Genomic DNA, 14,512 nt, shown 5'->3' with positions numbered 1-14,512 from the left:
TAGTGCTATATTACCTTTGAAAGTAATTGTTTCAGTGCCTGTATGTAGTAACAATGAGTGGAAATATAATCTATTAAAGTAATTATCCACTGTTAAAAGAAATACTTAGGTTATGTAACGTTTGTTACAAAAATATTAATTTTATTTCATAATTAGAAAACTGTTTTTTATTTTAAAATGAAACTTTGTATTATCTTACTTCCTCATGTAAGCTACATAAATACTAGACATTCTGATTTTTAAAATAATAATTTTATATAAATTCTGTGTAACAAACGTTACATCAAATAGTAACAATCGTTGCATAACAATGTGGTAACGTTTGTTACACAAAAAATAATAAGATAATCAGATGTAATACATGAAATTATAGATTAATGGCCTATGTTTGGTAAGCTTATATTTAAAATAAGACAATTTTTTAGTACGTTTTCATGTTTGATGGGCCATATATGCATTTCAGTATGAAAAAAGCTCCAAAACCTGCTACTGAGAGAATGCGTGAGTACAGAGCTATAATGGACACAGAAAAAACTCAAGAGAGACTAGAAAAGTGTCGTAACATTATGAGGAAACTTAGGAAAAAGCCAAAATCAAAATCGGAAAAATCTACAGAAAGAGAAGCCACTAGGAAGCGAGTACAAGAATATCGTAGAAGACAAAAAGCAAGAGTTTTAAGTTAATGTATTTTGAAAGACGGTTCTTCAGAAAGTCCTCCTTATAAGAGTGCAAATTCTTTTGGAAAGGCTATAAAAAGAGCACAAAGAAACCTTCCAAGGAGCCCTCGAAAACAAACAGCCGTAGTAAGAAAGCTTGCCGAATCATTTAATCTATTAGTACAGCCAGCAAAACATTCCACATCTTCTACATTGTCTATTACTGCAGATACTATGAAAATGGTGAAGGATTTTTATGAATGTGACGATGTTTCCCGCCAACTCCCTGGAAAAAAAGATTTTATTTTAATACGTGAGGATGGAAAGAAAGAATATATGCAAAAAAGACTGCTTGTATATCATTTGCGTGAAGTATACACACTTTTTCAAGAGCAGAATCCAAATGTAAAGATTGGTCTATCAAAATTTTGTGAAATGCGACCGAAACATGTCAGGTTGGTCTCTGATAAGGATCAGATAATGTGCTGCTGCCCTTACTGTGGAAATACGCAGTTAATGATTTCAGCAGCGCCCTGGAAAACAAGTGAAAAACCAAAAACCATCCAGGAGCTTCTGAAAGAAACAGTTTGTCAAACTGAAAATAAGAACTGTATGAAAAGAAGTTGCCAAGAATGTGGAGATATTGAATCCACGCTGATTACAAAAATTGATGATGACTGTGATGAGGTTCACACCAAGCAATGGGAAGGTGGACATCTGGTTCAAAAAGATATGTCTATAAATGAATTCTTCACTTATTTCAAGAATCAGCTAACGCAACTATCCAATCATATATACAATAAAAGAAGACAATGGAAGGAACAGCAGAAACAAAAATCATCACTACAACCAGGACAGCTGATTCTCCTAACAGATTTTGCTGAGAACTATGTAGCAAAATTTCAGAATGAAGTTATGGCAGCACACTGGACACACACATCAGCTGAAACATCAACGACAATCTATACTGCAGTTTGCTATTTCCTAAAATCTTCTACTGATGATGTCGCAACAATATGTTTAGCAGTCATTAGTGATACACAGAGTCATGGCACTGCTGAAGTTGCTGCTTTCAATGAAATCCTACTAAACTACTTGTCTACATTAAAGCAGTCTCCTATAACTTCAGTTTATCTGTGGACTGATGGTGCTGCACAACATTTAAAAAACCGGAAGGCAATATCATACTTGTGCACATTATCCAAAATTCTAGGATGTAATGTTGAGTGGAACTATAACGAGTCTTACCATGGTAAGGGCCCACACAATGGTGTTGGAGCTACCCTTAAACGCAGTGTATGGAAGCGAGTTTTACAAGGAAATGCTACCGTGCAAAATGCTGAGCAATTTTATGACATCACAAAATCTAACATTTACAACATACATTGTTTTTATGTCCCTGCTGGTAAAATTGACTCAATTGCTGCAAAATATATAGAAGAATGGAAAAGTGCATTGCCAGTGGTAGGAATCCAACAAGCCTGATGTGTGAAAATTGCTGCACCAAACACAGTTGGGCTCTTCTCAAATACTGGAGATGTTGAACCATTTAAGAAACATAAAATAAAAGAAACGCAGGAAGAAACAAGCAGTCCTACAAAATCTACTCATTCCATTGATCATGCCATGAATTCAAAATTTTCAGAACTATCAGTTGGTGATTACGTATTGGTTCATTATCCACAAACTGGATAATATTATGTCGGACATATAATCCTTCTCAATTATGTGAGTAATATGTGTAGTGTACAATTCATGAGAAGAAGAGAAGGAAAGAACACTTACTTTGTGTACCCAACAAATGACGATATAGATGAAATATCCCCAGACCTAGTTTTAAGCACATTGCCTAAACCTAAGGAAGTTAGGGGAAAATTTATTTTCAACACAAATTTTACTGTGCTAGTTGAGTAAGAATGTTATTGTACTCTCAAAAATTACCTTTTTTTTAAATTATCACTAGGATGTTCTTTACAAACTGTTCAATTCTGACTCTGTAACGTTTGTTACTCTAAGTTTTTAATTATTTTCAAGTAACATACATCTGTAGAATTAAAAACGTTTATGTCATTTGGTTCTGTAATCTTCCTAGATTCAAGCTGTATTTTTTTTATCTGACATAAAATATTGTAAGAACAGAGAATCACAACAGTCTTTCACAACTTGAGAATCCATGTCCTTTGATGTAACGTTTATTACATTTCTTCAAATTGTAAACCCAAGAACATGCATCATCACAGTATTATATTTTTGGTACTATATAATCTTCACACTATCCTCTATTACCAGGTATGTTCCAAAGCATTGCTCTTGTCTACAGTTGACTGCAGAAAAATGTCAAATGTTCAAATCCATGTAAGAATGTAACGTTTGTTACAATGGAATGACCCACCATTGTTTATCTAAAGTTAAATCTTTGTCAAAATTAACTTGATTAGCATATCTTTGTACATTGCAGAGTTGATAAGAGCTTAGAATCATGAATAATGACATTTTTAGAGTAAGAATTCAATGCATATCAATAGGTTATCTTATTTTATGCTTTTTATATGTGTTCCAACTTCAACCATTGAAAGCAGTTGTCCACAACACCTGTGGAGTAACGGTTAGCGCGTCTGGCCGCGAAACCAGGTGGCCTGGGTTCGATTCCTGGTCGGGGCAAGTTACCTGGTTGAGGTTTTTTCCGGAGTTTTTCCTCAACTCAATATGAGCAGATGCTGGGTAACTTTCAGTGCTGGACCCTGGACTCATTTCAACGGCATTATCACCTTCATCTTATTCAGACGCTAAATAACCTAAGATGTTGATAAAGCGTCATAAAATAACCTATTACTGCTACTGCCACTGCTACAAAGCAGTTAGGCAAAATTATTTCATAGGTTTCGATCATTTGTATAGATATTCTATGCAAACTTCATAGACATGGCTTACATTTTCATGAAAATTTTTACATTCTGTATGGAACCCATTTTCAGAAAATGAATTTAATTACTGTTTTACTTTTAGTGGCAAGAACTCATTTTTCAGCCTATCCTGCAAAGAAACGAGAACTGACATAAGCAAATCATAGACTTCCACTACAGAATTATGTTCCCTTTCAATGCTTGAGATTTTAGTTTGGAAGACGTACATTATCAAATGAAGAAACCAAAGATACAGTTCTGAGAACTCATTTTCAAAAAAAAGACCTTATCATCACTGGCACAGTTTTAGATGACCGGGACATAGAATATGATTTCACAGCTGGAAACATTTTAATTATCCTTTCCAAAGCAGGAAATAAGCTTAACCATCTTGTTTTAGATCAGACGTGGGCATCAGTAGTACATATTGAACGGAGTCGAACGCAAGGACGTGATCTCCCTCCCTCCCTCCCTCCACACCCCTAGCTGGGGTACCTGTCCTACCGGTTGAAGTACTGGCAGTCAGCGGTGGATTTCACTAAAAAAAAATGTCGCTCTCTAAGGAACCTCCTGAAGTAAAAAAGTCCAAAAATATTATTTCCACAAAGAATGGGAAAATGAATTCTTTTGTTGCGAAGAAGGGGAAAGCGTTAGGTGCTTATTATGCTACAAAATTTTACTAGCACGTTGAGTGACATTATGAAAAGACTCGTTTTAATGGAACAAATTTTATTTTATTTTATTTTTATAATAATAGTAGTCCACACGTATGGAGTAACGGTTAGTGCGTCTGGCCGCGAAACCCCAAGTGCAAGTGCACAAATATGGCTGGTTTAGATGTATATAAGCTTAAACAACTTTGCAAAGTAAAATATTCACATCTTCGGAGTTTTGTTATGAAAATTGCGTCTATGTTTGGCTCAACCTTTATTTGTGAACAGTTTTTTTCTCAGTTGGCCATTGTAAAATCCAAATCAAGATCACGCATTTCAGACGAAAATTTATTCTATCAGCTCACAATTGCAATGTCTGACATAACTCCAAATTTTGAAACACTTGCTGATTTACGTGACGAAGAAGAATAAACGAATCCTTTCTTTTAAGGGCATGAGTCAATTGACGTAAATTGACAAAAACAACAAAGAACTACAGTAAGAAGTTAAAAAAATAGTCTAATTGTTGTTTTTCTGTTTCTTAGTAATGTGCTTGATATTTTGTTAAGAATCTATTTTTCCTTAGTGTCTTAATTTTATTTTCAAAGGATGAAAATTAGTGACTGATGCCCTTTCAAAACAAATAGGTTCAGATTATGGAATTGTACGTTTTATATCATTTTATGTTATGAGTATTATGTTAATAGGTGATGCGTGTTGCAGCAATCAGAGTAGTACGGCACATCTCTTTAAATGCCCACGTCTGTTTTAGATGAACTCAGAAGTTATTAGTAGTTTATATCAACAAATTCACAGAAGTCCTTCACTTCCTCTGTACGAACTGTATAGACACTGAAATAATTGAAAAATTTATTATAATAGTCTCCACATCAACTGTCAGTACCATGTTGGATGCAGTTGTGCAATATGTGAGCGGGAAAGTCTATTCCTATGACGTTACTGTTCAAGTTATATTTAAGTTCGGTAAAAATGTTTTTTTTTTTTCCTCCCTCCTCTGAGTGTTGACACCCCCGAAATAAACATTAGCATTGTCGCCAGAGAAGGCTATGTATTTGGAGGAAAACTTGTGTTTTGCTAAGGCCTTTGAAATATATGTGAATATAGTTTCAGATTTTTCATTACTACAGATATCAAACTCAGTAACTTTTGTTTGTATACCATTCTTCTCCCAATCAAAATATTGTATAACTATTTCAAGGGACCATGATTGCTAGCATCAGTCGAAATACCGAAATATGGTATTTTTTTATTCAGAGCTTCAATAACAGTAGAAACAGAATGAGGTGCGAGAATGTTACCTACAATAGCTTCTGTCTTGGTTCTGGCATAGCTAGTGTTTTTTATTATTTCAGAGTCTGAAAACAAAACTTAGTTACCGGTAATTTCAATATGAAATCCATCGATTTATATGACTGATGGTGGTGTACTGTGTGACACCCATTGTCACTTCTACTGCACGAGCTTTCTTTTGAGCGGAACTTGTGGTGGTTGCCATAAAAGTTTTGATATTTATTGATTATAGTTCACGTTAAAAAGTGTTAAAATTTTTAAACAAACAACCCATTTCGACGTGATGTTACGTCTTCATCAGTGTCTCCTGAACTACTGGTGATCTTGAATTCTGCTATGTACATTTGTCGGTTGTAGGGGTGAGGGTGTGTTGCTCTTATGGTGGGGGCTGGTTGTTTGTGTGTTATGACGTAAAATACTACTTATTATAACAAATTTTCGGTGTTTTTCACTACTAATATGCCTCTCAAGATCTGCTGCCCCCTTATATTTCCTGTGTTCACAAAACTGTCACATACACTACACTTGGCTTCATTTTCATTATGCCCTTCTTTAAAACACGAATATTTCACCACCAGTTTTTCGGAAAATTTGCACTTTTTTCTTCTTTTTAGCAACACAATCACCCACTGATGACATTTTAGATTTAAAGTTTCTACACTAGACACTAATACGTTGAACCAAGCCAGTAACGTAATATTTTTAGTGGTACTGATATTAGATTGCTTATCACTATCACATTCACGGCATTCACACGACTTAAAAGGTGTTGTGTGCTTACATGACTGAGTTCGGTAATTCCAATTCTCCCACTCGTCACAGTACAAGAGAATCAAGCACCAATGAAAAACCTACTTGATTGAAGGTATATTGCATCAACAGAAGGGCAACCAGCACTCTGCAGCTCAAGGATCGCAAGATCTCATGACTCAAGCTACAACAAGATAGAAGTTATTCCCTGTCATTTGTCTCACTGGCAGTGAATTACTGCTCTATTTCTAGCTCCTCTGACATACTCTAACAATAGTGAGTAGGGTAATTCCATGAATATGTCAACTCGAGTGGTAAAAATTTAAACTAAGTGTGGTTGTTTGTTATTTATTAAATGTGTTCTTAAATGTCTCAAGTGTCAATAAGAAAATTTGGAAAAGTGTCATGGACATAGATATCATAAATAAAAATTTTCGGAATTAAATATCATATTGAAATTGTAAAGTAACTGTCACTTTTCAAAGTGAGATTTCACTGGGTAGGCCTAAATATTTCATTTTATAAAATTAATTTTTTCCATGTCACACTTTGGTACTTCCTCAACATAAAGGATGATACAGTGTAATTTTTACATAGGTACAAGATAAAAAAAAGGTAAAGGTATCCCCGTCACATGCCATGAAGGCACTTGGGGGACATGGAGATAGAGCCCCATGCTTGCCATGACCTCGGCACTAGAATGAGGTGGTGTGGTCGGCACCATGCTCTGACTGCCTTTTACCCCTGGGAAAGACCCGGTACAGGTACGAGATAAGTAATCTATAATGACATGTACCTAATTATTCTCTGCAAGTCTGGTCAGTTCGTATGCTCAACATCTAAATAGGCCTACTTTCGTAAACAACATAATAAGCAATGGAATAAAAATTCATTTCAGATTCAAAATCTGATTGAAATGGTATGGTATAAAATTACATGAAATAACACAGAATACTACTACTACTTCTTCTTCTTCTTCCTCTTCTTCTTCCTTTCAAGTATGTTACAATCTCACAGTTGAATTTTCAATCCAGCACTTTTTTGGAGACTGAGAGATCTCTTCCCATTTGGACGATAGTGGAGCATGACTTTTGGAATTCTATCTCTACGCATGTGATGCAGATGATTTATCCAGTTGTTCCGATAATGTTTTATGTAATTAGGCCTAATTACAGATTCTAGCTGTAATTCTTCCTTTACATCTTCATTGCATTTGTGATCCCATTTCGTATATCCCGCTGTATATCTCATAAATTTAATTTCATTGGCCATTGTTCTGCTTTCGCCTTTCTTTCTCAATGTCTATGCCTCACTGCCATAACAAAGTACAGGTTTCTGCAAGGTCTTGTATAGGCGAATTCTAATATGCCTTTGTACTAGAGAAGGTTTCATAATGTTGTTAATTACCTATTCCCATTGTTTTGGTGTATTTAGAAATTTTCTGTGAAATGTCTACTTCATCGAAAAAAGATAATGTGTATCCGAGATATGTAAAATAATTGACTCTTTCTAATATTTTTTAATCTAAACATATTTTGCTAGGCACAGGGTATTTTCCGCAGAAGGCCATTATTTTAGTTTTTTTCTTTATTGATTTTCATATCATATTTAATTCCAATTTTGTTAAAATTAAAAACTGAACATTGTAATTCATCTTCTGAGGATGCCACCAGAGCAGAATACTTATATTTACAAATTATATAAAACAATTTAAAAATTTTGATACAGTTTGACAGTGCCATGAATAAATAGTCTATGCATTGAATGAATCGAAATCACAATCATGCAGGTTAGAATTTTTAATGCATTTGGAGACTGGAGAGATTTAGAATTTCTAATATAGAATAGGTTATGAACTCTCAAGCCCATTATCGGAATATGTAAGCTGATATTACTTATGAAAGATTCACAGTTGAGGGCTCCTTTGATGACTTTACAAAAAAATAGGTAATTAAGTTCATGTCGTCTAACATATAAGTTTCAACATTTAAAGTATCGGTACTCACTTTTAGCTCATAGTTATACCTGGAGGCAGTGGGTTGAAATCTCTATGCACATAAGGATATAAGTTTTCTTTGATTATTTTCCAATTTGGTCGACTCAGTTTCGATCTCACTAATGTAGGCCTATAACATTAGAATCAGGTGTAGAAAAAGAATGAGTAATAGACCTCATTATTCCTAATATTCTTATGGAATAATTGTATGTAGGCCTAATAAATGTGATTATGGAAATATAATTTACTGTTAAATAATAAGCCAAGGTCTCTTATACAATCTTTTCTGTTTCTTAGTACATTATTTAGATAATAGTTACAGTTTAGTGTAAATAGAAGTTTACGAATAATAGTTATTTATGGTACTTGTGAGGTAAGTGCAATAAAGATCACGCTCACAAGTACCATACGTAATTTTATCCATGACCATAACGAAAAATTATGTTTTATAAAAGAAAATATGTTGAAAATAAGTCCTCATGTAATCACATACCATGGCATGGATTTTAGAATCAATACGTTTACTAGGTAGGTCATGATGTAGGAGGCCATGATTAGTAAAGAATGGTATCTAAGGCGTTGGATAAATAACAAATTATAATTAATTATATAATTTTAATATATATTTTTTTACTTTAAACGTGTATTTTCGTCTTTTTGAAGTTTCAAGGATTATTTAGAAGTGTTCACTGGACTAACATGATTAAAATAATTTCACATTTTACTTCTGTAAACTTAAGAGGAATATTAAAACTTAATTAATCATCGTGTCTGTTTAGCTCAGTTGGCTAACGCGTGTTGTTTTAAAATTTAAAATCCTATAAACCCAACTTCGCAGGTTCAAGTCTCTTCGCATCCCAAAAGGTAAATTATTACAAAATTTTAAAAAGCTGCATATTAGATATGGATTTAATGTACAAATTACGACGTAGCAGATAGAGAAAAGAGAAGGAGATTGAGTGTATATTTAAGAAATGGTAATAAAGAAGTAGAGGTAATGACATCTAGTAACTAATATATTAACTTCTTGAGTAATAGTTCAATGGAAAAGTATACGTGTGTACCCGGGTATTAGGAAAATACTAATGAACTGTGAGATAAAGTTCAAACTGTGAGGTAAAGTATTTATCTCACTAGTGAAATAAAGTAATGATGAATAAAAGCCTACTTTACAAACGCAAAAGTATTTAGTAAAGGCATGTTTTTCGTTATGGTCATGGATAAATAGTACCGGTATTACATAGGCCCCTAAGCTTTGTATTTGTTATCATCTGAACATTTAACAGTTGTTTCGATATCGTCTTGATGAGTAATTCCAATTTGTAGAGATTCAAGTAATCACCTTGAGTATAATTTAAGAAGGAATTTTGTTGACTAAGAATAGAGTAACATAATTTAACTTCAAGATATAGAGGAGTCAAGAGCAAAGGGATATAAGTAACATAAACCTAATGTTGAGAAAAATGAGTTTAAAGTTAAGTGACAATGGAAAATTGTATGCAAAGTCTGTTTTGTGCTTACATATTGAGTCTTGGTCATATGAAGTAGTTCGCTGCAGATTTTGAAAAAAAAAAAATTGAATTAAGATATTAAAAATAACCATTTTATAATAGCCTATGTTGCACTTACACCTCTTGTGTTCGAAACTGTTTTGCAGATTAAATAAGAATACAAACTAACTGTAAAAAATGTCATTTGTAAATTACAAAATACAATTTAAATTCAAATAATTTTACGAGTATGAAAAAAAGTTGAAGCCTTTTCAACATACAGAATGCGCCATTTATTTTGCTCGTCCAAAATAATTATTTTTCTCATGTGCCAAATGAAAAACAGTTTTAAACAAAAGTTGTTTAATTACAAAGGAAAATTAATACTATGAGTACTGTATATCTTTCTTGTAACCTTATACATTAAGGAGATATGCGTAATTATTTTTTTACAGACGCCATGGACTTCTTATTCGATTAATCATTTAACCCCTTCTAGATCTATTCAAAATGTATCACAATGTACCATTCTAATAAACATATAAAATATAGATATAGACCCAATAGGCCTAAACTCTGATATGTACCAGTTGATTTGCTGATAGGCCTACATAAAAGAAAGTAGCAAGAAAAGAGAATCCAGAGCATCCATAAATGCGAGTAAAGACCGGGTCACTCACTCACTACTATTACTACTTATCAAGATCAAGCGAGCGAGCTGTGAATTATGACATCATCCAGTTATGTAACAACTGAAGCTCGTTGAGCAGTCCTAACACGCTAAATGTCAGTCTCTGATATGGACACAGCAGTTAGCAGTTCTTCTTCTTCTCCTCCTTCTTCTTCTTCTTCTTCTTCTTCTTCTTCGGCACACTACGGCCCTTGTAGTCTAGCCTTGGCTTCTCTTAGGATCTTGGTCCATTCCTGTCCAACCAGAGCCTTCTGCCTCCATCTTCTCACGCCTAGAGTCCTTAAATCGTCCTCCACTCCATCCAACCATCTTAGTTTCTGTCTGCCAATATTGCACCTGCCTTCTGGTTTTGTGTTTAGAATCTTTTTTGGTATTCTCTGATCATTCATCCTGATTACATGTCCTAACCATTCCAACCTACGGGCTTTGATTTCAGCAACAATATCTGGAGATTTATATTTAGTTTTCAGTTCTGTATTATATCTAATTCTCGAGTGCCCATTCTCATATTTAGGACCATAGATTTTCCTTAGAATTTTTCTTTCCCATGTCATCAGTTGTTGTTCCATTTTCTTCGACAGAGTCCAAGTTTCACTGCCATAAAGCACAATTGGTCTTACGACTGTTTTATATAATGTAAGTTTTGCTTTTTTACTTATGCATCTTGCTCTCAAAGTTTTGTTAAGGGTTCTCAGGCATCTATTTCCCCCAGCAATTTTTTGCCTCATATCCGCATCTGCATTGTTTTCTTGGGTAATTAGAACTCCTAAATATTTAAAAGAATCTACTTCCTCATATTTCTGTCCATTTATTATATATCTTTATTACAAACGCCACTTGGTCTTATGTTTCTCATATATTTAGTTTTCTCTTTATTAATTTTTAACCCCATGTGCTCTGCTTCTATTTGAATTTGGTTTACTATTTCATTTAGCAGTCCAAGAGATCTACTCATGACCACAATATCATCCGCGTAGGCCGTGCATTGTCTGGTCCTATTAAATATGGTACCATTAAAATTTATATCAATGTTCCTAATGACTTTTTCAAGGCCGATGTTAAACAGAATTGTAGATAAGGAGTCTCCTTGCCTCACCCCATTTACTGTTAAGAATTTATCAGATAGTTTTATTTGTATCTTTACCTTATTATATGTTTTGGAGAGGGTTATTTTTGTTAAATTTACCAATTTGGTAGGGATACCAAATTCTCTCATAGCCTCCAGAATTTTAAATCGATTCATGTTATCAAATGCCTGCTTAAAGTCTATAAAAAGCATATGTATAGGGATATTATATTCACTTGTCTTCTCTGAACACTGTTTGATTGTGAATATGTGATCAGTTGTACTTCGTCCTTGCCTAAAACCACACTGATATTCACCCAGGAATTCATCTGTATATGCTTTAATATAATTAGATATTATATTTGTAAAAATCTTATATGTAACATTCAACAGCGAGATTCATCGGAAATTGTTGCAGTCCAGCTTGCTGCCCTTTTTGTGTATGGGGCATATCAGCGCTGTTCTCCATTCATCAGGAATTTCTTCTTTGTTCCAAATCGCTAATATTAATTCATATATGTAGGTCCAGAGACACTTTCCACCTTTCTGTATCAGCTCTGCTGTTATCATATCCTCACCGGGAGCTCTGTTATTCTTCATTTTCTTAATTACGTTAAAAACTTCAAGTTTACTTGGTTCTTTTAGTTGTACTTCTGGGCCAAAATAAACGGTTTCATTTGATGATGTGTCCTCTTCAGTGTTTATGTCAGGATTCATTGTTTCACTAAAGTGTTCAGTCCATGTTTTCAAGACTCCAGCCGTTTCGCCAACCAGATTCCCATCCTTATCCCAACACCAGGTTGTTCTTGATTGAAAGCTGCCTTTAAATTTCCGAATATTTTCGAAAAATTTTCTCGAGTCATTTCTACTGTATCTGTCTTGTGTTTCGCGTAGTAAATTTTCTTCGTATTCTTTTTTCTTTCTACAGATTAGTGTCTTAGCTTTTCTTCTTGCCTCCTTAAATTCATCAACATTGTTCCTAGTGTTCCATTGGATCATTTTAATTCTGAAGTCATTTCTTAGGCTCAATGCGCAGTTAGCAGTTAGTTCATAACAATTACCCATTAATATGCCTACTAAAGATGTTCCATACCTCTCTATGGCAGGTAATTAATTTGTAGTTAGAAGCTAGTAATGTATTTCTAACAGCTTAAATTCTGAAAACAAATATCAATTTCCTCAATCATCTGTTTCAGTTGTGTTGGATGTGATCAAGATGGAACATGAGGTTGACCCGTTGGCTATACCAGGAAGTGATAGCACAGTTGTAGAAGAGGAGAAGCCTTTATCAGAGGTAAGTTAAAAATCATTACCATGTAACGCCCATATTCAACATTTGTAAGATAAGTCAGAAAAGTGTACGTCTCTTACATTAAATTCAGCAGACTTAATCAGAGTAGTGAAATTAATCCAAGGTTAGAGTTGCTCAACAAATGTTGCCAAATCAGACGTTTATTTTTGCTTTTAATAAGAAGTTGATTATGCCTCTTTATTTGAAATTCGGTTTATAACAAACATTAATGCAAGTTTCTTTTAATGAGAATGCATTAATTTTTTTCTGAATTATAACTAACAGAATATTTATTAATTTATTTTTGTTTATTTATTTGTTTACTTATTTATCTATCTATGTATTGTGAGTCCCTATCGCCACAGCATAGAGTATCCTCAGGTTGCAGATAGAGGAGACAGTCTCCAGATATGTAGTGTATCTGTGAATATATTAAATAAGCAGTCATAGCCGATAAGGGGTGGTCCTCCAGCTTGGGAATTGGGCAAAGGGCTAACAACGCATCACCATAAAAAAAAAGAGCTTGTTATGAATCTCTAACATAAACCTCAGATTAGGACTGATTATTTGATGCGATATAGCAAAGGCATAAGGTCATGAGATTTGGTAATTTGAATGTCACGAGTCTTTATAGAGGAGGAGGGGTAACATTAGTAGCAAAAGAACTAGCTAGATATAGCATAGACTTTGTGGGAGTACAGGAGGTTAGATTAGTTGGGAAAGGCATATCATTAATAGACGTTTACTTGTACTATAAGGAAGGAAACAATAACCACCTACTAGGAACAGGATTCTTTATTCATAAAAGAATAAAATCAGCACTAAAAAAGGTCGACTATATTAGTGACAGTTATCATATTTAATGCTTAAGTGTAGATGGTTGGATATCGTAGTTATAAATGCTCTCACCCATACAGAAGAGAGAGACGACCTTATAGAAGATAGCTTCTATGAGGAATTGGAACACATTTTGGTAACTTATCTAGATACTTACTTATTGGCTTTTAAGGAACCCGGAGGTTCATTGCCGCCCTCACATAAGCCCGCCATTGATCCCTATCCTGAGCAAGATTAATCCAGTCTCTACCATCATATCCCACCTCCTTCAAATCCATTTTAATATTATCTTTCCATGTACGTCTCGGCCTTCCCAAAGGTCTTTTTCCCACCGGCCTCCCTACTAACACTCTATATGCATTTCTGGATTTGCCCATATGTGCTACATGCCCTGCCCATCTCAAGCATCTGGATTTAATGTTCCTAATTATGTCAGGTGAAGGATACAATGCATGCAGCTCTGCGTTGTGTAACTTTCTCCATTCTCCTGTAACTTCATCCCTCATAGCCCCAAATATTTTCCTAAGAACCTTATTCTCAAACACCCTTAATCTCTGTTCCTCTCTCAAAGTGAGAGTCCAAGCTTCACAACCATAACTTATCTAGATAACACATGCAAATTTTATTGAGGGAAAATATTAGAGATGATATCAAAATTGCAGCTGAGCAGAGCATAGGCTATATGAAACTAAGGAAATGAAACCATGGTTTGATGAAGATTGTTCCATGGTGGTAGAAAGAAGGAAACAGGTAGAATTGAAATTCTTACAGAATCCAGTCCAGGCGAATAGAGATAATTATTTCAATGAAAGACAGGAAGCAAGTCATACGCTTGGGAATAAAAAGAGAGATTACTTGAAGGAAAAAC

At 34.3% G+C, this 14,512-nt stretch overlaps 1 protein-coding gene across 4 annotated transcripts in view; it reads left to right on the top strand.

Annotated features, from left to right (window-relative positions):
• The window catches only part of LOC138701428 (zinc finger protein ZFP2-like), a 202,605-nt gene that overhangs the window by 15,502 nt on the left and 172,591 nt on the right, over positions 1 to 14,512 (top strand). For all 4 annotated transcript variants that reach the window (XM_069828296.1, XM_069828293.1, XM_069828299.1 and 1 more), the window contains exon 2: positions 12,713 to 12,810. In XM_069828296.1, the coding sequence (XP_069684397.1) occupies positions 12,713 to 12,810 (98 nt within the window). The remainder of the gene's footprint in view (positions 1 to 12,712; positions 12,811 to 14,512) is intronic.

The sequence above is a fragment of the Periplaneta americana genome, chromosome 6 (assembly GCF_040183065.1).
Source record: "Periplaneta americana isolate PAMFEO1 chromosome 6, P.americana_PAMFEO1_priV1, whole genome shotgun sequence".
NCBI classification, from domain to species: Eukaryota; Metazoa; Arthropoda; class Insecta; order Blattodea; family Blattidae; genus Periplaneta; species Periplaneta americana.
Note: the sequence above shows the minus strand (reverse complement) of the source record. Positions and strands in the feature narration are given on the sequence as shown.